Source organism: Rousettus aegyptiacus, unplaced genomic scaffold, assembly GCF_014176215.1.
Source record: "Rousettus aegyptiacus isolate mRouAeg1 unplaced genomic scaffold, mRouAeg1.p scaffold_m13_p_2, whole genome shotgun sequence".
NCBI classification, from domain to species: domain Eukaryota; kingdom Metazoa; phylum Chordata; class Mammalia; order Chiroptera; family Pteropodidae; genus Rousettus; species Rousettus aegyptiacus.
In genome coordinates, this window is record NW_023416295.1 from 64,228,569 (window position 1) to 64,252,514 (window position 23,946).

At 36.8% G+C, this 23,946-nt stretch overlaps 1 protein-coding gene across 5 annotated transcripts in view; it reads right to left on the bottom strand.

Annotated features, from left to right (window-relative positions):
- Nucleotides 1-2,193: 2,193 nt before the first annotated feature.
- The window catches only part of LYPD6B (LY6/PLAUR domain containing 6B), a 150,514-nt gene continuing 128,761 nt past the window's right edge, over nucleotides 2,194-23,946 (bottom strand). For all 5 annotated transcript variants that reach the window (XM_036237080.1, XM_036237082.1, XM_016151131.2 and 2 more), the window contains 4 exons: nucleotides 12,576-12,727; nucleotides 9,582-9,680; nucleotides 4,522-4,652; nucleotides 2,194-2,935 (listed from right to left, as the gene is read on the bottom strand). In XM_036237080.1, coding sequence (XP_036092973.1) covers nucleotides 2,771-2,935; nucleotides 4,522-4,652; nucleotides 9,582-9,680; nucleotides 12,576-12,723 — 543 coding nt within the window. In that variant the 5' untranslated portion in view covers nucleotides 12,724-12,727 and the 3' untranslated portion in view covers nucleotides 2,194-2,770. The remainder of the gene's footprint in view (nucleotides 2,936-4,521; nucleotides 4,653-9,581; nucleotides 9,681-12,575; nucleotides 12,728-23,946) is intronic.

Below are 23,946 nucleotides of genomic sequence, written 5' to 3' on the forward strand. Positions count from 1 at the left end.
AGCCAGACTTCATGAAGAACTTATGCTCAAATATTATTTGTTGTTTCTCTGAAATTCAGATTTATTGGGGCATCCCATATTTTATTTGGAAATCTGGCACCCATATTCACTAGGCTGTCTTTGCCAGAAGTTTTCTTTCCCCTGTTTGCTCCTTTGTTTCCTCTTTTGCTCAACATAGCCCAATTTCAAATGCTTAAGGGAGTGATAGTAAAGAGTGAAATGCATGTAAACATGACGTGTGGGGTAAAGAGAAAATTGTGTTTCCTCAGGAAAGAAAACATACACATATGTATACACACACAGGAAAATTCATTAATCTAGACTCCAGAAACAAAACCAGAAAAACTGTCTGCTAATGGGTTTTTTTTAAATCAATTTGTCAATTACACAGTAAAAAAAAAAAACAAAAAAAACAAACAAACAAACAAAAAAAAAACCAACAACCCTGAGGAATAAAAAGACACCAAAGATGCTATTAAAACGTTTCAAGTGAAACCATATGCAATTAATTTCAAACAGCATAGTTATGGAAACTCAAATACTTCAAGGTGCTGAGTGAAGGTAAGATAAATCTACATCAGCCTTCAAAACTGAGGCTTCCAGGGTGAGTCTATGGTTCAACCAGAAACAGGGACATAATGATGTCTGCCCTTTCCCTGTTTTATTGGAAACTATAGAGCCTTAAATTAAAATGCTCCCAGTGTGTTAAAGACGAAAAGAAAAAAACACATAGCTCAGCACCTGACATCAGCACATAACTACTAAGAGACTGAACGGAATAAGTGGAACAAATAAAACAGAGGAGAAAAATTCACTGATGCAGAAGACAAAGAAACAAGGGAAGAGATCTGGCAAACCATCGTACAAGCTGAGCAACCACCCTTAGCACCTTGGTCCCTGCAAAGCAAGCATCTTTCTCCTGATGCAATTTTACTATTTCCTAGGTTAGGGGTCAGCACTTTTACTGTAAAGGACAAGATAGTAAATCTTTTAGGTGTTGTAAGCCATGTGCTCTCTGTTGTATCTACTTACCCTTGCTGATATGGCTTGAAAGCAGCCATAGACAATATGTAAACAAATAGACATGGCTGTTTTCCAAAAACTTTATTCACAAAAATAGGTAGTTGCTATTGACTGAATATTTATGCCCCCCCCTTCGAATTCATATGTTGAAGTATAAATTCCTAATGTGATGATATTTGGATGTGGGGCCTTTGGGAGGTAATTAGGTCATGAAGGTAGAGCCCTCACTAATGAGATTTGTGTCCTTATAAGAGAACGAAGGGAAGGGAGCTCTCTCTCTCTCTCTCTGCTCCACCCTGTGAAGATACAAACAGAAGGTGTTCTGCAAACCATGATGAGAGCCCTCACCAGACACCAATCTGCCAGCATCTTGATCTTGAACTTCCCAACACACAGAATGCTGAGGATTAAAGGTTTTAGTTTAAGCCACTCAATCAATAGTATATCTGTTACAGCAGTCTAGCAGGCTAAGAACAGTTGGGACACATTTGGCCCCTGAGTCATAATTTGCTAACCCCCATCACAGGTGACTGTGGCAAGCATAGATAGCATCATTAATGGATTCTATGGAGTACTCAGTGTCTGGTGGATGCTCAATTAAAAAAAAAAAAAAGACTCCATTAACTCATCACTATATATACAAGGATAGAGTGTTTAAAGATCACTTCAAAGTGTAAAGGCAGAAAATTAGGATTCTAGAAACAGAAAAAAGTGGCTCATTAGAAATTCTGAGACTGCTATGAAAGGGATAAAGAAGGAGATAAGGAAACCAAATGTTTTAGGATGTTTTTAAAGAAGTTCTCTTGGTGGCCCTGACATTCAGAGAGAAGTTGACTGTATGGGGGAGAGAAACACTCTTGCCAATTTCTTTGACTTTAATCTGCTACTGTGGAGGGTACATCATATGATAAGGTGTTATATTCCTTGATCAGGGAGGTTTCCTGACTGTCTCAATTCCCTAATTTTTGAACTTAGCACCCTCAGTGTCCTTCCCTCAAAAGGAAAAAAAAAAAAAAAAAACTAAGTCACTTTAGCATAAAACTTTATACTTTAAGCCAGAGAAATGTCACTCATGTAGCATGAAAACATAACTTCAGTGATCTCCTTTATGACACTGGTAAATGTGTTCCATCTGAAGTCACATGTCAGGCAAAAACACACAAGCATGCATTTTATATTATATAATTTAAAAATTTTATTTCCCCCCACAAGTAGCAAATGGGTTTCATATTAGTTCAAATGGAAGTTTTCCTCCTATAGTTACCTTTGTCATTGACTATACGGTTGTCAGGGAAATTACTTTCTCGTCAGGGTGAAGAGTTAGATTTCATAGAGATGCTCTGAGCTAGTCACAGAAATGAGAGGGTCTGACTCAGCAGCCTCTGAAAGAGCCAATGAGATTGACAAGTCCTTTCAGCTAAAGGCCCGGTTAGGCATGGACAATACAGGCTACTACAACCTGCCTGTTGTAGATGCTGGCAGGATCCTCCCTGTAGAAGTGACAAAATGCAGCCTTTTTGATCAGGAAGCCTGGAAGCCAGATAATATCCTCAGTCCCGGCCAAATCCCCTTCATCAAACACATGGCCACATGCAGGAGCATTTTAGCTAAAAAACAATTGCCTCTTCCTTTGGGGTCCAATGTGCACTCTTTGCAAGATTGGTCTTCTTTCAAAAGTTCACTGCTTACACAGTTTTTAGCTGGTGCTTCAGAGGGTGTGTCTCTGCCTCTCGTAGGAATGATGGCATCATATCAACGAAAGCATGAAGACCCAGGCAAGCACTGGCAGGTACAGCATGGGGGCAGCGCTGCCAGATGTTCTCTGAGCGTGCATTATGGCGAAGACTGCGTTGGTGTGGTTGGTGGGTAATTCTACATTGCAGATCATTCCTTCACAGCAAGACCTACACTCCTGTCACAGAATGAAGAGGAGAGGGGAAATAGCAAGTGAATAATAGGAAGAAGAGGGAAGAGTGAAACAGAGAAAATAAAGGTTTCTTGAGCTCTATGAGGACATACAGAATTAGAGATGGTTATCTAGTCTATGAGTCACTCAGACCCTTGGGTACCCTCCCCCACACTGACCTGAAAGTCAGTACTATCTGGAGAGTCTTTTCATTTTAACTATGATTTATCTCTATTAATCCAAGCACAAGCAAGGAAAAGAAGAAAGGAAACTGAATATGACTGTTTGATTGAGTCAACAAATCTTCTAAAGACTTCTAAGGAAAAACACTGAAACAAAAATGAAAACTAGGAACATGTTGGATTGGTCATTGATTTTCTTTCTCAGTACTGCTAGTTGGGGGATAATAATGACTCTCTATTGTCTATACTAACACCCGATTCCTGTCATTACGGCAGCAATGGCTTGCTCATATGGCTGATGAGAAACACTTGCTCCTTCACAGCACAAGATATTTTCAGGGGAAACCATCTCCTATCATAATTTCTGGTACAATGGCTCAACTTGATAATCCTAGCCATTCATAGAGGCTTCCAGGATGACCTGGTAAGATAAAGGCAGTGATTCTTAAGGTTTTTTATCAGCGGTTCTCGACCCAGACTGCACATCAGAATCTCTTTGGGGAACTTAAAAAAATCCTATGCCCAAGAGCCCAACCTTAAGTTGTTCCAGTTGGTCAGGGATGCCCTCTGCCACCACACACACAGTTTATAAAAACTCCCTAGGAGATTCTCTTGTGTAGCGGGAGCTAAAAGCCATGATGTCAGAACACTTTTCCGTACATCTAGGCTAAATCAGATTCTAAAACCTCATGAAATTAACAGATTCAAGGAATTTTTTTCTCAAACATTTCAGGATTCCAGGCATATAAGAGTAAAATGCTCATTTAGAATGACAGAATGAGAAAATTAAAAAGATCCATTGATCTAAAATATATCCATAGGTCATCATATTAAACCTTGGTTAGTCTTTCAGACCCTTACTTCCTCATCCAAGCTCAGGTAGTGGGTGAGACAGGGTTTTCTTAGTAAAAGGTGCCACCATTTTTCTCTTTCCACCTTCCAGCTCCACTGTGCAGTGTTCTTGGTGATTTCTGGCCACAAACAAAATAGGTGAGCCGGGCTCTGTAGTATTTGACATTATTTGACATTCTCTCATAGATGGTTTGCTCTTGGGCTTCCAGAGGTGACTTCAGACAATTTGCCCAAAGTCCAAGGTCTAGGATCTAGCTCTGGAGTCTGGGAACTATCATTTGTTTTTAGCAACATTTTGTTGAAGAATGGAAAGTCTTCAACTTTTCTTTGGTCTTCATTGCGTCACTGTAAAGGAGTTTTTCCTCCAAGTATAAATATGTTCAACTTATTATTTATCCTTCTTGCCTCTCCATGATGTATAACTAACCATCACCAGCAAGAAATCTTAGGATAGTAACTTTACACACACACACGCACACACACACATGCACGTGTTCGCTCGCGCTCTCTCTCTCTCTCTCTCTCTCTCTCTCTCTCTCTCTCTCTCTCTCTCCTTACTGTATGTTCAGAATCTCGGCTGTGGTGGCAGCCAACAAAATGACATTCACTTCTAGAGGCACACTTTTTGGTGATTGATGTACTTCTTCCATGACTGGTAAAGTGATGAACTGTCAAACAGTACTGTGTATCTAGGTAGGAAGACAAAAAAAAAAAAAAAAAGGCAACTTCATTTTTTTTACATTGCAAAAGAAAAGCTCTCAATGATTACTTCAGAAATAACTAAAATTCAGGATGATCCTTAGGATTCTAGGCAACAAATATGGCAGAGAACGCTAGAGTTTCTAGGTGGTATTTTTAAAAAAGGCATTAGCTTCTGAAGCACATGTGTATTTTGAAAAGGAATATAACTGGACAACTACCTTTAGGTGTCAGTTAAAGCAGAGGAAAAAATTGGACAAGGTTTTTATCAAAACCATAGGTTTGCCCCTTTCATGTGAAAATGTCAGTATCTCTGTCTCTGTCTCATCTCTCTCCCTCTGAAGTATGTATTCTATAACCATAAACAAAATGAAAATTGTTAATGTAAAATGCAACGGGTCAGGACATTTCTTGTTGCATTATTCAACATGTGTTTCTTATATATTAATAGGCTATGTGGTGAACTGGAATGAAAAGCAGGTGCTTCAAAGTACACACCGAGAGCACCTTCCTCACTCATCCAGCTCACGCTCTAATCCTCCCAGTGTGTTTGACTTTTCCTTGAAGTATTTCTATTTTTCTCATCTTCTTTAATTAACTCTTTCTCTGTCCGTTCCCTCCGCCCTCTGTATAGCTAGCTCATTTCTACATGGTGTTATCCTTACAGCTTTAACAACTCACATTTTATTACTTAGGACTCTTTAAAGAAAGTATTTTCATTCAATGCCTAGAAACTTCCACTTTGGTTCTATATCTGTATTATAGTTATCTCGGGCTGAGTTTATTGAGAAGGAGCTACAGCAGCTGTGTCATGGGATGGGAAAAAAAAATTCAACTAAAGCTGAGAATACTGGACTTATAAAATTGCCTTTGTCACAAGTAAGCCAGCCACATTATATCCTTTACGGACATTTTAAATTTGTTTTTACTGTTATTTTAAAACGTGTATTGTGGTAACATTGGTTAATAACGCTGCATAAATTTCAGGTGTACGGCATTATAATTTGATGTCTGAATACTCTACTGGGTGCTCACCATCAAAAGTCTAGTTCCCTCCATTACCATATATTTGACCCCCTTTACCAATTCAACCTCCCCCCTCCTCCTTCTCCTCTGGTAACCACCAGTCTGTTGTATCTATGACTTTATCTTTGTTTTGTTTTGTTAGTTCATTTGTTAATTTTTGGTTTTTTTCTATCCCATATATGAATGGAATCACATAGTTTTTGTCTTTTTCCATCTGCTTTATTTCACTTAGCATAATACCCTCAAGAGCCATCCATGTTGTCACAAATAGCAATATTTCATCTTTTTTACAGCTGAGTAGTATTCATGCACGTGTGCATGTGTGTGTGTACCACATCATCTTTTCCTTTCATCTGTCAGTGGAAATTTAGGTTGTTTTCATATCTTGGCTACTAGAAATATGCTGTAATTAATACAGGAGGACATATATCTTCACAAATTAGTGTTTTCATATTCAGATAAATATCCAGAAGAGGAATTGATGGATCATACAGCAGTTCTATTCCTAATTTCTTAAGAAACCTCTATACTGTTTTCTCTAGTGGCTGCACCAATGTACAATCCCACCAACAGTGTACAAAGGTTTCCTTTTCTCCACATCCTCACCAACACTTGTTATGCCTTGTCTTTTTGATAATTACCATTTTGACAGGTGTGAAGTGATATTGTGGTTTTGATTTGTATTTTCCCCCTAAAATGACCATCTTTTTCATATGTCTGTTGACCATCTGCAAGTCTTCCTCAGAAAAATGTCTATTCAGATCCTCTGACCATTTTTTGATTGGTTCGTTTTATTGTTGTTGAGTTCCTTATATATTTTGGATATGAACCCCTTATCAGAAGTGTCATTTGCAAATACCTTCTCCCACTTGGTTTGTTGGCTTTTTGTTTTGTTGATGGTTTCTTTTGTTGTGTAAAAGCTTTTAAAGTTTGATGTAGTCCTATTTATTTATTTTTGCTTTTGTTTTCTTTACCTTTGGAATCAAATTCACAAAAACACCAATGAGACCAATGTCCAGAAGCTTAGTGTCTATGTTTTCTTCCACGTATTTTGTTTCAGGTCATGTATTCAAGTCTTTAATCCATTTTAATTTTTATATGTGATGTAAGATAGGGTTCAGTTTCATTCTTTTGCATATGGTTGTCCAGTTCTCCCAACACCATTTACCGAAGACACTTTCCTTTCTATATTGTATATCCTTGGCTCCTCTGTTATAAATTAGTTGCCTATATATGTGTGATTTACTTCTGGGCTCTCAATCTTGTTCCACTGCTCTGTGTGTCTGTTTTTCTATCAATACCATATCATTTTGATTGGTATAATGTCATAGTATAGTTTGGGGAGTTGATACCTCCGGCTTTGTCTTTCTCAGGAATGCTTTGACTGTTCAAAGTCTTTTGTGGTTTCATATAAATCTGAGGATTCTTTTCTTCTATTTCTGTGAAAATGTCATTAGGATTTAATAGGGATTGCACTGAATATATAGATTGCTTTAGGTTGAATTTCTTTTTAGTAAAATGATGATAATAAATGCCCTGGCATTTTAATAGGGTTGTTGTAGGCTTTAACTAACAATAGTTAACACATATTGATTGAGTGGGTACCACCAGCCATGTAACCATCTAACATGTATTTGCTCATTCAATCCTTATTGCATGCCTTAAGACAAGTCATATTAATATTCCCACGTTACAGAAAAAGAAACTGAGGTCACATAAGTAGAAAGTGGTAGAAGGTAGAATTCTAACCTAGGCTGTTTTCCAGAGTTTGTGTTCTTGATCAGAACACTATTCTGCCTCTCAGTATATTTAATATTAAACTAGATGGTATTGCAACATGCTCTACAAGAGCAACTGATGTCTGGATTCAGAAGAAAAACATTAAACATTTGGAAAGGCATTTCAATTTATACTCTGAACAAAGAAGAATTGAAAACTGTTGGCTGCATGTGTTCATATATAATATCACACATGCTAAAGCAGTCCTAGAAAGTCAGAATAAAAGCCAGGGTAAATAAAATAAGAAATGTCATTCTTGTCATATCCTGTTACACAGAGAACCTCTTTTAGCACCACCAATAGGCTACAGAAGTAAAGCTAAAGATGAAAAGGAAACCTGAGATGACAAAGAACAAATAACTGCAGGTCTGTTGGCCCCAAGAAATGGTTGACTATCACTTCCCTAAATGATGACAAACTGAAAATTAAGAAATTATACCTTGAGTAAGAATTCCAGATGGTTAGTATCTTGGGGGCTTGACTGGTGTATAGTCAAGAATGTACTGTCGTGCGTGTTGGAATGTAGGGTCATTCCATGTCAATCTCTTTAAGAGTTAGGTTTGCAAGGCGGACGTGGAAGAGCTGATTTTCCTCACCCTCCTATCGCTGATGTTTTCTTGGTGGTGAAAAGCTACAGCCTCTTCTCTCTTTTGTTCCCACATTTCAACAGATGAAATTCTAAAACCCAGAAATACACGTGCACGTTCCCACTAAAAATGGCTTCGATTAATGAATGACAAATTGGAGCGTTATGCAAGACTGAGCAGGAACAGTGTTTTGCTACAATCCAAAAGAATAGCATGGCCCATGGAGATAAAGTGCAAGAGAATGGACATCAATGCCCAAATTTACTACTATTCTAACCCTTACTGTCCAGTTTTCTGGGGAATTTAAAGCAAATATTTAAAGAATGATACCCACTCTCTCAAATAAGTTAGTAAAAAGAGGCATCAGTTAACCTTAAAAACTGTGAAAAAAACTAAGATAAATTTCTGTGGAAATGTGGAAACAAATCTCAAAATGTATACACTCACATGCCCTCACAAAATTTAAGGTTGATTACTCTACAGAAATATAAAAGAACACCAAGAAAATTATCTTGGTAATTAATTATCCTTGAAAAGAAATAATGAAAAATACTGTCTGAGTAGATGTCAAAACCATTTGTGCTAATTTATGGCATGAGATTCACAGCCTGTAAAGATCTCCAGTGTGGACTATTTACTGGCTACACACATTGCCTTTATCTCAAATATGTAAGGTTCCTTCATCTTGTACTCCCTAGTTTAAAACACCCTTACTGTCTTCCCATCATAGTTACAATAAAATTCAAACTCCTTACTAGAAAAAGAAGATCCTGTGTGTCCTGGTCCTTACCTCTATGATATTCTTTTTCCCTCTCCCAACAAGCCTCACCCGCCAGCCTTCTCCCTGTTCACTCATGTAGCTTTTGCATTTACTGCCTCTTCTTGGCATGCTGTTTCTAGAGCTCTCTACCTAGATGGCTTATTTTGGTCATTCAGATCTTATTTCAAATGTATATTCGCCAGAGAAGATTTCCCTGACTACCTAATCAAAGGAATCCATTCATACTGTCAACAAATACGTACCGAATGCCTAATATGGGCCAGGCACTGGATGAAACACTGGAGATATATCAGTGAACTAAACCATCTAAAAATATACCCAAATATTTGTCAATGAATGAATGAGTTTCCCAAGAATCAATGTCTCTCGAGAGTACAGAATTCTTCCTTTGCTTTAGTCAGTAAGTACTTTTCTAGAGATATCATCGAGCATTTCTGAAATTCTTAGAATGCCTTAATCAACATTGTGATCTATTTCTTCTCCCTAGTATACACCATTTAGGAAACTTTTCTTAAAGGCACACGCAATTACAAATTGAGGCTATGCCATCAGTTTCCGAGTACTCTCAGAGAAGTCTGATGTCTGAATATTCTCTTAAAAGAAATCTCTGATTAATACAGAACATGATCAGCCTGTTGGTTTGCTAATCCCATTAAGTAAGATGCCTCTGCTAAGGGCCAGTCAAGAGACATGAGGTATAAATGAGGTGTGATCCCGAAGGAGTCTTCGAAACTCAACACACTTACTTTGTGGACACCATTTGTCTTCTGCCCATCTATTGCAGTTATAATTATCCCCTGCATTTTCACAGGTAAAACACTTGAAGCTGTTTGGAAATGGTGTGGCTTTAAAGAAAAATGCACAGTGAAATAGGTTAAAAAAGACAAAAATTTTAAACATCAAATATGGCACAAAATTAGCAATGTTTATTAGGTCAAATAAAATTTACAAGTCATCATCCTTAGAATTCCTGTTTCTAAGGAGCTGAACTTAACTACTAGACTTTGGAGGTATTTTCTTTATTCCTTTCTCTTTAAATACTTCATCTGTGAATATCTATCTACTCTAGAGCAATGAAATAAATATCTCAAGCCACTTTGAAATATCTGTGGTATTATTATAATTTATAACTTGGGAATAAGTGGGGGTTGAGGGGATAGGTAAGGGTAGTGGCATCATTGGAACCAATAATTTGATATGGTATCACCCCCCAAAAGAGCTGGAGTCAGATTAACCTGAACTTGAATTCTGCCCTTCCCACTAATTAGTGGTGTCATTTCGAACATCAAAGAAATACTGGTATGTATAGCAATAGTAACCACGAGGAGCCTCATGACTTGCAGAGGCATGGCAAAGGTTAAATAGGAGGTTACAATAAAAACATCTGATAGAGTCCCTGGCACATCAAATCAGGCTGGTTTCCATCCCTATGCACTTATATTATGGCTATATTTAACCTCGAGCAAGTAATCTTATTTGATGTATGTCAATTAGACCTCAACCAGGAATGTAACATTAATATAAGGGTGATGGTAATTCTCAGGCCCTTACACTCAGGACAGTGTTATGGAAAAAGAGGAATTAGGAGCTGCTGGCAGTTTGGACTGAGAGCAACTAATATGTTTTTTTTTTGTCCTTATGCTTTGTTTCCTACCTTATATCTTGTTTTAATTCTAAAAAAAAGTAAAAAATACAATAGATTTTATATTTTTCTAAAGGCCAGAGTATAAAGCCCTGTATAAAGCTTTCAATTCTTCCATTTTTGGAGAATGAAGCAGGCAAAGATCAAGGTGAACTCCAAACCTTCGTGGTAACCTGACCACAAATTGTGACAACAATTTGAAAGCATTCAATATTTCAGATACAAGGAAGGATACATATTAATGCATAAAAAGAGAACAAAATATCAAAAGATCAGAGGACATAAAACTAAGTATTGCAAATACAGTTCAGTTTTGCCTAAGTGAATTAGGCAGATAAATAAATAAATAAATAAATAAGGGAAAAATCCATTTTTACCTATTAAATCAGTACAGTTTAGAAAATAATAATACTCAATGCTGGTAGGTAAATAGTTAAAGTATAAATTGACACAACCCTTTTGATTTAATAATCTAATTTCAAGACTATTGTCAGGTCATTAGCCAATTGAAGAGGAAAATGAATTTAAAAAGATTTTCAGTGAAGCATTAATGTTTAGCTTGCTTGTGATTGTGTATGTGCATGTGTGTATTATATAAAGTATGGGGAATTGGTTAAATATGCTATCAACTAGAAATATGATTTTTTAAAATTTGAATGTAAAGGGCATTAAAATACTTTCAAAGACATGAAAAAGTATTTAAAATATAATGGGAGAAAAATAGCTGCAAATCTAAATTTGTGTAATCTCATTATGTCGCATATTTAAATACCCATATATAGGTAAAACAGTGGAAGGAAATATCCCAAAATGTAAAAAAGAGCTCACTCTGAATCCTGGGATTATGAAAAAATTTAATTTTCTTCTATACATTTCCTATATCTTTGGAGCTTTCTACAATAAACAAATATTAGTTTTTTCTATTTAAAAAAAGTGTTTTTCTCATCATAAAATTGTATTAGGCTTAAAAAGTTCAAAATTTGTCAATAATTTAGATTTTATGAAAAGTATATCAGTGCCATGTCATTTAGCTATCCGTATACAATTCTTACCAATTAAGAAATGTATAATAAATGACAGTTCAAGGCATGTATGTGTGGTCTACATACATATACATATGTGTGTATAGTATACATATGTACACAAACTGATGACTGAATATCCCAAATAGTAAAGCAAGTACAGTGAAGAACAATGGTGACACAGACCTCATTTAGGAGCAGTAGAAAGACAACAGTTCCCAGACCTGGCTGTGTACCAGTAGGATCAGGAGAGCTTTTTTACAAAGTGAGGGCAGAAAGAAAAAAAGAATCTGTATATCACCCTCCTGACTACTGAATCTCTAGAAAATGGACCTGGGAATATGTAGCTTTAAAGGCTTTTATTATGATTCTCATACTGTTCCACATGTGAGAACCACAGGCATTCACATTTCTATTGAACAGGTTTTACCTATAACAACCTCTCTCTAATAAAGTATATCAAAGGAGCTTTACTTGTCTGAAGAGAGATCAAGGAGAGGAGGTGCTAAATGCATACAAGCATATATACACACATATATGCATGTGTATGTATATACACACATACATATATGCATAATCCCATAGGTAATATATTCTATTTGCTTATTTTTAAATTATTAATGGAAGGCTGAGTTTTATAAAGCCTTTTCTAACTGTGCATAATATTAATGAAAATCCAAGTAGTAGTTCCTTCCAAATTTCACATGTAATAATCTGTTTTCAAAATTGTTAACGGCCATTTGAAAGAATGCATCATTGATGCAGAAACGTACTACAGCCAATATTCTTCTCCAATGAAGGGATGAACAAAGAACAGTGTATTTCCTCTGCTAAGCCATTCTTAGGGACAGTGTTCAAAGATTATTTTAAATAAGAACACTTTTGAGACTTTAACAGAAAGTCAAGCCATTTTTTAAAAAATGAAGAAAATTTCAGAAGTAGTGTAGACTTTCTGATTTATTCTAGGTATAAATCAAATGTGCAAGAAAAGACAGAGTTACTAAAGGCAAAAACAGGGACTTCAAATGGATACCCCCACCCCACAGTCATAAACTATAAGGACAACCTCTACTTACGGTCGAGAAGAGGCCTCACATTATAGAAGTTGATATTCTTGGCAAATGCCCGGTTTTCTGAGAAGATAAAGATCTGGACCACGGTTACAGCTAGAGCATGACAGAGGGGCAGCATTCTGACCTTCGGCATGGGAAAGTCCAAACTCATTTACCTACGATGAAAAGAGAGACTGGTCGAGTTTATTTGCATTGCACAAGTCAATAGGTATACATTTTGCTTCCACTTGGAAAGCTTGATTATTCAAATATATCCAACCGTCTACTAGTTCTGTAGGGCCAGTACCTGTGAATAAACTACATTCTTTTTGATCAGATGAAAGTTAAGCAATTACTGCCTTCTACCGGTCAGGCCTCTGCACCAGCCAGCTAAGTTTGAACAGGATACCAGTGGCCTTTCAGATCCCAGAACGAGCAGCCAGTAGTAGCCTGGCTGCACCCCATTCCATAGCTGCCTCAAGCTAGTGACTTTTCTTTGTGCTGAATCACCTGATCTCTTTGACAACCATGGTTCAGAGGTATGTTCAACTGAAGTTACTGAACCACCTATCTGTCCATTTCCTGAGTAAACACTTATGTTCGATACCTTTTGCAACTCTTTCAAAACCCGGAGGAAACAATAAAAGTTGGAGCAGTAGGAAGGACTGTGAGTTTGAGAAATAAAGTTTCCACGGGATCCCAGAGTACATAGACACTGAGAAGAGAAACAAGAGTCACTGTGAAATGCCATCTCTGCCTATTTCTGTCACATTAGGTGCACAGAGAAGTTGTCAGAATATTCTAGAGGAAACAGAATAAAAGTTGCTTGAAAAGCTGAAAACCATATAATGTTAGTCCTGGCCCACAAATATTGCTCACTGTTTTCACAGACTTAAAGTATGTGGGGCTAAAACTCAATGAAACAACAGACATGCACAAAGCCCTGAGGAAAAGAAATCTTAAGCCCCACAGTTTCTACCCTCTAGAAGCAGACCTGGTAGTAAGAAAATCTTGAAGAAAGATGCTGAGATGCTAGAATCCCACCACCAACAGATTCTCTTTGATGAGGGGGAGGCATGGACAACAGAAATCTATGTAACTTGGAGTTTAAAGACTTTGGTACAGGTGCTGGATCTGCTATTTATTAGCTGCCTGACTTTGGACAAGCTCTTTAAACTCTATTAACCTCAACTTCCTCATCTGTAAAATGGCTTAATAATACCCACCCTGCCCAAACATTTGGGTAATTGTGGGCATCAAATGCAGGCTCAGGTAGAATAATACTGGCTTGGACATTGCAAGAGCATTTGTAGTACAAGTTCTGTAAAAATGTTGGAATCTTTAAGAGTTCAACAATATTGACTGAACTCATTTTCTTCTTGTTGAATCAACTAGCCTCAGTGGGTTTAGAGAGTTTGTCAAAGGAAAAAGTTTGACCTCCACATATATGAGCATAACCCTTCACAGGGCAAGAATGCGTGAGTTCTTGGGTTTTACTCCCCCTTTCTTGTGTTGTGAGGATGTCGGTTTTGCACGTGTGGCTAATAATGCCTACCTGTGGAGATGGAACTGAATATTAGATGAAATGTAGCCATGACATCATCTCATGGCTATAGATGGCTTTTGTCACTGACAGAACTGTGTCCCTCAGGAAGTATTCAGTGTAAAAAAAAAACCCTGGTATAACACACAAAAAAGAAAACTCCAGACCACTATCTCATGAACACAGACACAAAGATTCTAAATGAGATATTAGCGAACTGAATACAACAACATATTAAAAAGATTATACACTATGATCAAGTGGGCTTCATCCCAGGGGCTCAAGGATGGTTCAACATATGCAAATAGATTAATGTGATACACCACATAAACAAATTAAAAAATAAAAATCATATGATCATATTAATAGATGTAGAATAAGCCTTTGACAAGATACAGTACCCATTTATTATCAAAACACTTAACAAAGTCGGTATAGAAGGAAAATACCTTAATATAATAAAGGCCATATATGACAAACCCTCAGCCAACATTATACTGAATGGTGAAAAACTAAAAACCTTTCCTCTAAGATCAGAGACAAGGCATGGCTGTCCACTATCGCCACTGTTATTCAATGTAACATTGGAGGTCCTAGTGAGTGCTATCAGACAAGAGAAAGATATAAAAGGCATCTAAATAGGAAGCGAAGAAGTCACACTGTCACCATTTGCAGATGACGTGGTTCTCTATATAGAAAACCCTAATGACTCCACAAGAACACTACTAGAAACAATAAGCTAATAAATTTCTGGATACAAAATCAACGTTCAAAAATCAATAGCATTCCTATACTCTAATAATGAAGCATCAGAAAGAGTAATGGAAAAAATAATTCCTTTTGCAATCGCAGCAAAGAGAATAAAATGCCTAGGAATAAATTTAATAAAATAAGTGAAGAACTTATATAATGAAAACTATAAGACCCTATTAAAGAAATCAAAGAAGATACAAAAAAAAGGAAAGATATTCCGTGTTCTTGGATTGGAAGAATGAACATAGTTAAAATGACCTTATTATCTAAAGCATTATATAAATTTAATGCAATCCCCACCAAAATCCCACTGGCATATTTTAAAGAAATTGAACAAAAATCATCAGATTTGTATGAAAGCAAAAAAGACCCTGAATTGCCAAAGCCATCCTGAGAAAAAAGAATGAGGCTGGAGGCATCACTCTGCCTGACTTCAAATTATACTACAAAGTGACAGTGATCAAAACGGCATGGTATTGGCAGCAAAACAGACACATGGACCAGTGGAACAGAATTGAGAGTCTAGAAGCAAACTCATAATTATATGGGCAAATAGTTTTTGACAAAAAAGCCAAAAGCATACAGTGGAGAAAGGAAAGCCTCTTCAATAAATAGTGCTGGGAAAACTGAAAGGCCACCTGCAAAAGAATGAAACTAGACTGTTATCTATCACTACACACCAAAATTAACTCAAAATGGATTAAGGACTTAAATATAAGACCTGAAACAATAAAATGCATAGAAGAAAACACAGGAACAAAAATCCAGTACCTTGGACTTAAAGAGGATTTTATGAATTTGGTCTCAAAGACAAGGGAAGTAAAATCTAAAATAAATGAAGGGGCTTCATCAAAATAAAAAGCTTCTGCTCAGCAAAAGAAATAGTCAACAAGGTAAAGAGAGAACCATCCGAATGGGAAAATATATTTGCAAGCAAAGCCTCCGATAAGGGCCTAATAGCCAAAATATACAAATAACTCACATGACTCAATAACAACAAACAAAAGATCCAATCGAAAAATAGGCAGAGGACCTGAATAGACACTTCTCCCTAGAGGACATACAAATGGTCAACAAATATATGAAAAGATGCTGAACATCGCTAGCTATTAGGGAAATGCAAATTAAAACCACAATGAGATACCATCTGATATCTGTTAGAATAGCTATAATCAACAGGACAAGTAATAACAAATATTGGAGAGGATGCGGAGAAAAAGTAACCCTCATGTAATGCTGGTAGGACTGCACATTAGTACAGTCACTATGGAAAACAAAACAGAGGTTCCTCAAAAAACTAGGAATTAATCTACCGTATATGATCCAGCAATCTCTCTACTGTGTATTTACCCCAAACACTTGAAAACCCATATCCGAAAAGATATTTGCACACCGATGTTCATAGCAGCATTATTCACAGTGGCCAGGAATAGAAGCGCCCAAAGTGTCCTATGATAGATGATTGGCTAAAGAAGCTGTGGTACACATATACAATGGAATGTTATGCAGCCATAGAAAGAAATGAAATACTGTCATTTGCAACAACATGGAAGGACCTCGAGGTAATCATGCTAAGTGAAATAAGCCAGACAGAAAAAAATTTGAAATCACATAATATCACTGATATGTGAGATATAAACCTAAAAGCAACAAATGAGCAGGACAAACAAACAGACTCATGGACATGGACTATAGACTAGTGGTTACCAGAGGGGATGGGGGAGGGAGGATGTAGACGGGATAAAGGGGGTCAAATATGTGGTGACGGAAAGAAATCTAACTATTGGAGGTGAACACACAGTGTAAATATATATATACCTTACTGTTAAAGTGTACAGCTGAAACTTATTGAATTTTGTTAACCACTTTCACCATTAAAAAGTAAATAAATAAATTAAAAAAAAAAACCTGGTAAGTTTTACAAAATGATAGTGCTAAACTTTACACACTGCATTTCAAATCAGTACGGACTCAGACCTAGTATATTTAAATATATATATAATTCTGCCTTGGTTCATTTTAGAAACCAAAACTGACCTTTCACAGTTATCAGATTTCTAAATCCTGTTCTTATGCTCTTTCTGAAGAAATAGACATTTAGCCAACTGCATTATACCTTACAGGCAAGTGGTTATACTGATAGAAATTCTACTTCTCATATTCCTTTTCCTGAGTTGGATTGTCCCAAATTCATTCTGAACCTGTGGCTAAGTAATGGGTACCTTTTCTTCACACCATTGAACACCACGAATTGAGGGAGGGGGACTAATTCCTCCTTCACAGACCTTAAAATGGCTGTGTTCCAAGACCAATTCAAAGCATTCGTAAAACATGGAGATGATGCCTAAGAGCACGGATTGCATACTGTTTACATTCAAGTCCCTTTTGCAGCACAAAGCAACTATGGGACTTTGGATAAATCGTTTAAGCTTTCGAAACCTCAGCTTTCCCATCCGTAGAACAGGCATAAGGACAGTATGTACCTCAGTGCAGAAGTGAGGCCTGAATGACACCATGTGCACAAAGCACTCGGCTGGGTGCTGGGCACGTGGTTAAAAGCTATATTTATAGAGAACTTTCTATTGGGTAGTAAAGAGCACTGGCTCAGATACCTGCTTCCAAGCCTACTATCTGTGTAGCCTCAGGCAAGTTCCTTAACCTCCCTGTACCATAATTTCTGAATCTATAAAGCGGAAATAATAATAATAATAATAATAATACCTCATAGAGTTGTAGGAATTAAATTAGTTAATATATGTAAAGCCTATGAACTATCCAATTAGCTGTGTGCTAAGCATTTGCTGTTCCTTACTAAGTAAGCGTTTACTAGTAATGAACAAATACCCAAACTGCTTGGAATCACAAGTCAGAGCCCGTGGTTCTCCTCATATAATCTGAATGTGAGACAAAAGCCCATTCATTCATTCATTCATTTATTCAACATGATGTTATTGACACCTCGTGTATAACTGACATTTTCATCACTGGATTGCCAATAAGGTCTTTGCTCTTATACAGTATGTATTTTAGAGGGAAAAGACAGAAATAAATATGGAAGAAAATAATTTCACAGTCATAAATTCTATGAATGAAACACAATAAGGAGATATGTTAGTGAACAAAATAAGCTATTTTACATACTTGGTGGGCCCAGTACATCTCTGCATAGGTGACATTTGAACAGGCGAATTAAATGATGAAAAGAAACTGTCCAAGCAAAGAATTAAGGGTAAAGAAACCAAGGTTCTAAGATGGGAAGAAGTGTGCCTTTTTGGGGGGAGGGGAGAGCAATTTGGAAGGCAGCCAGAGTGACTGGAGCGTGCAGAGGTGGGAGATATTTAAAGTCAGAGAGTGGTGGGGCCAGGCCACACAGGCACTTATGAGCCATGGCAAGGATTTCAGATCTGGAGATGTCAAGAAATTGATTAATTTTAGATTATCTAGTTCTCAAAAATACCAAGAATGCTTTGTCTCTGTAGACTAATTAGTCCCAAACTTCTGGCCTTATTTCTAGCTCCTGGAATAAAGAAAGACAAAAAATACTGAATATAGAAGAATATAGGATTGAAATACACCACAAAATTTTCTGTGAATGCATAAGTGGAGGATAGACGACTTGAAAACAAACTGAATAATGAACAAACCCAAGGATTAAATTTGTTTTTGGTTCCTCTATTCCTCAAACCAGCACTGGAAGGAATAGAGTATCATTACCACTGTACAACTGAGCAAAGTAAAATTCAGGGACAATAAGTGCAAAGGTCCTAGCACACTGCCTGAAACATAGCAGGCCCTCAAAACATTTCTACTTAGCTCATTCTGGCCTACTAGACTTGAAAACTAGTTAACGGTAAATCAAAAGACTATTGCTTCTGTAGGGAATAAGTATATTTTCATTTCCATTTCTAACTAAAATGGCATAACTTTAGTCTATGAAAATTCTCCAGAACTGCAAAGGTTTTACCAGTCAAATGAAAAAAGCATTAAATAAAAATGTCTCATATTTTCCAGAGCATGCTTTATAGTCTGTTACCATATCCTGCTTTCCCCAAGTACCTATATCTATCGCTATCTATTTTTCAGTGTGTAGGCTTGTGTTAACATGACTGTGTTATTTTCACAACCAAAAGACATTAGGGTCATGAAAAAGCAAATGACTAACTCTAGTATCTGAAAGTTGTTTTACATTTAGAATCATTTCACGAAGACTCTGAACTGAAAATTATCTGCTGAGACTGCTGAGTAGGCTCTCACTGCGGTCTTTGCTGCACAGCAAGGTTACAATACAGCTTTCATTTTGCTCTAGAAGGAAAAAAATCTTTAATACAAGTTAAACTAAAGCATTCTGGTACTTTCTCCTGGATCAACATAGAGCAGAGTTCTTCATGTGGGGGAGAGGCAGCCTGTGAGCTTCTTAAGGTTATTTGCAAAATTTTGTGGTCATACCTATTTTCCCCCTGGGTTGAGTATCTCAAAGGAATCTGAGCCCTACATATTAGTTAAGAACAGTTGCTTACTGGTTCATAATACAAACGTCATGATTCAACTTCCTGTAACTTAGATGTTTTCCTATTTTAAGACTAAATATCAAGTCCTCATATTCAAAGGTATCTCAAAACATTTCTTCCCTGACAGAGCTCATTACTGTCATTCACCTTTCTCAGAAAGTAGGCCTGGTCTACAGTGCCTGGCCTTCCCTTTATTTTGAGACCTCGCTTTAGAAAGTATATTCATTCTTGTTCCAGAATGTGGTGTGCTTCTTTGACACGAAGGGAAAGGGATTTCTGCAAGGCACATTTGTAGGGGTACGACAAGAATGGGCAACTCTCAAGCACTCCAGGTAATGGTAGTAGCCAATTTTGTAAATTTAGCAAACCCCACCTGAGACCTTGGCCCACTACTGCCCTGAATAAAAGACCTGTGTGGCACTTGGTCCAGAAGCATGGCTATTTCCCAGGTTTGAGCCACGATAATCATCTCATCCTATGTGTGGCACTTTACATTTCCATGGAAAATATTGATGGGGGCCTCGGGAAGTGGCACATCCTTGATGTCATTAATTCTTTTGGGGCACGAAAATGACCTGCGTTATTTTTATATCCCCTAGGCCCACACACAGTGTATGGTAGATAATAAATACTTTTTGGAATACGAACAACATCATTAGCTATGTCTTATAAGGAATGCCTTTCTTAGCAAGTGAGACAAAGGCTATGTACAGTAAGGAGCCAGCAGGGTGTCCAGTGATGATAAAGAAATGGACTCAAAAGGAGATGTGAGAAAGAAGAAACCAAACAAAGGTGGTAAATACTGGCAATTCTTGCACATTGCTAAAAATAAATCAGCAAGCACAAGGCCAACTTCGACTGCCAATAAAACAAATGAAATAGGTAATTTAAAGGAAGCAGCTCTGCTAAGTCTAATACGCCTATCAACACTCGCATTCGCACCTTCCTGCGAGCATCACTTATCCCACACTAAGGCACTTTAATGACAAACTTTAATAGGTCTGGTTTCCCTTGTAAAAAGAATAGAAGGCAAAGAGGAAATTCAAACTAAGTACTGAGATTTTACTCAGAAAATTTTAAGAGATGAAAATATTCCTCTCTAAAGGAGAGATCTGCCAAAAAATTTTACTTTCTGCGCCAAGGGTAGTACTACTTGCTGCTGGCTGTTTGGAGAGGTTGGCCAGGGGCATATTCTGGTTCCCATTAAGTTCAGGAAGACTGTTCTAGCTCCTTTACTTGCAGAGGTACTGAGATCTCAGTTGCTAATCTTGCCTGGGAAATGAGGGCCCATCTCCTAAAGCTTCAGCTGCCACCTGAAGGGTCTCACAGATTCTCTATTTCTGGTACATGAAAAATCATTTTTCCTCTATAAGTTCAAGTATAAATTTCTTTAAAATATTTAATCTAGCATTTATATGGCCTGAAGCAAAATACAAGACAGTTTAGTTTATGCTCAATCTATCATTTTCATCTGAAAATACAAAATTTCCAGAGTATCATGTATTTTACTTTTGAATAGAAAATTCAGTAGGGAAAACAGAATCACAATACAATCTCTCATTAGAGATTGTCCAAATCTTGCAAGGAGCATAATTATAAGTCATGCATTTATAGCAGGCACCATGCTAAGCACTTTGTAAACAATAGTGTATAAGAGAAACACAGTCCCTTGTGCTCTCATACATTATTGGAGCCAAGTCAATGTGAGCCACTGGTGACATGTGACGGCCAAGAGTTAATATAATCATCTTTGAGGAGAGGAAGAACAAAAGTCTTTAGATTCAGGAAGACTTAGAATAAAATTCTGGTTCTATGTTTACTAATCAGGTGATCACATAGTTAAGAAGTATGTCCCCATTTGCCAATAACAAAATGAGGCTTAAAGCCATATAATTAAATTTTCTAGGTTGTTGTGTGGATTGAGTGCAATTAAATATTTAAAGTACTTTTTACTTTGATGGTGTTCAAGAGATGTTAGTTGCCTCCTTCCTTTATCCTTCCCTCCCTCCTGCTTCCTCAGACAGCATTAGCAGGAGAATAGAGATTAGATCAAGTAATATAATTGTCCAACTCCATTCCTTACTAGTTGGACTAAATCTCATAAACAGTGTTGAGTTCTACACACTCATTTCTTAAAAGGATTCAGAAATTCTATTGCGACCAAGTGGAAAGTTGGAATGGATGACTATCAAGGTTCCTTCCACTTTTAATATTTTATGATTTTTATGGAAGGATAGCAATGAAGAATTCTAGTTATGCCATAAAAGTCATACATTTAATATAGTATCCTCATATTTCATATTCCTGCCATACTGTTTTAAAGAATACAAACTTTAAAAAAGCACAGGACCAAAACCTCACAGAAATGAGTATCTCATTTCTAAACATAAAGCTGTTCATTTTGCAGTGCTAAAGACAGAAGTTTTTTCTACTTCTGTCTGATAAAAGATATGTGCCTAAAACAGTGCTAATATTAAAATAATTTCATTATGCAAATTGATTTGAAATCTAATCATAAATAATATAGGGCCCATAAGTGTGTAATTTGAGTGGAAAAATAGTCTAATCAATTTTAAAGACATCTTTTTAAATGTGATTCAATTTTTAAGAAGCTAAAAGACACTTTGAAAGTAATAGCTTTTCAGCTGCATTTTTGTCAAATATATGACTTTTCATCTTTTTGAGAAGGCTTCCATGATACCAAAGGAGTAACATAGTAAGAACTCCATGTGAACAAAATTTAAAAGCTTAGATGTTTAAGAATTGGGAATTGTACTCCTTTTAAAAAGAATCAAGATTGGCTTGTCAAGTTTCATTGAACTATTTGGATAAATGGTAGGAACCTGATAAAAATGCTGATTAATTAAATTTGAGGGTATCCTTCAGACAAGTGGAATAATTTCTACCTAGTTTGTATCCATAAATGATTTTTAGGAGGCTTATGCCAAGTAACATATGCATTAAGGCTCTCAAAACATGGAGTAAAAGCCACATTAAATGAAAGAATAAAATTTCTAATCCCTTCTGTGAATGGTGTTCCTATGCTATGTGCTACCCTTTGCTCAGTACTTCCTAGCAGCCAAGGGAGACACATATAGGACACATATTATTATTTACTAAAAGGAAACTTCTTGACACTTGATTCTCAAATTAATGGGCCCAATGCCTTATCATACAGAGAGCACCAAAAACGGCATTTAGATTAATGCCTGAAATTTGTTTTGAAGAGTTCCAGACGCACCTTTCATTTGGTCATTTCTTTAAAAAAAAAAAGCGCAGAGCATAATTTTAAAAGGTAATTAAAAGGAGATATTCCTGCTGTCAGGTAGGCAAATGAGATATTATTTTCTTTTCCATGGGAGATGGGTGTTTTAAATTTGAGAGAAAGAAACAATAACTGGACAGACGTTCTGCAGGAGAGCTGCCGGCACACAGGTGCAGTGTGCTGTTAGCGAGTGATTCCAGGGGCAGAACCGCATGGATATAGACCAAGTAGCATCAGAGGCTGGCCATGGAAGACATTGTTTTTATGTTCCATATCCTTGCCTGCGTTATCAAACTCATTTCTTTTAATAATCAATCAAAGCTCTCATAATAGAAATCTAGGCTGAGTCTGACAGCTGGCTAAGGACCTGTTATTCGACATTTGTTGAGCGGAGGAGTGTATGTATCACCCCAGGATGCATTCTCTAGCACACTGCACACAGAACTCAACTGAGAAAATATAGCTTTCAGAGTTACAAGATGTGTAGGTGATGGCTAGCACTTCTGACCTCATCTGGTCTCAGCTGACAGAGAAATGACTGTAAAAACAAAGTGTATACACAGATGTGTTTCTCATGTGAATCTCTCTGTATGTGCTCCAATATGAGAGAATGTTTGTACCAAAGCAGAAGTCTTATGCAATAAGTTCATTTGGATATATGTGTGTATATGTGTATGTGTACATATATGCACACCCACAGACATATATGTGCACATCTGCATATATACACATCTATATTTTAATGAATAAATTACTTAAATGCTATGCGCCAAAGTTATGTCACTAGAACTCTGTTTAGGAGACTGTGTTACTAATCACATCAGCTGCTTTTAGCACCCACATGGTTATCTTTCTATGGGGAGGGGTTTAGATGGCAGAATTGTTCTTATGCATTTGTCCTGTCATCTTCCTGTCATCTTAGGATTTTGTGTCACTGACCATTGTTTATAGAGTCTTTACTAGCTCAACTTTATTCTTGATTCTGAACCAAAAAAATACATTACATAAGTAAAAAACAAATTTGTGGGTATCATTCTGAAAGAGAAGGGCATTTTAAAGCCAACATCAAACTGCATGCTATGGCAAAAGAATATCATACTGACTTTTGCATTGTCACAAAATCCAGAACAGATTACTCAAAGAACTCTCTGGAAGCTGACAAACTTATAAAAGCAATCCTAAAAAAAAAGAAAAATCTCTGCATTCGGCACATACAACAAAGTTACAGTGTGCCACTTGCTCTATAAATGTCACTATTACTACTTGGAGCAGAAGGAAATATACATAAAGATATATATGTGCATCATTTCATATTCCCAGAGGAAA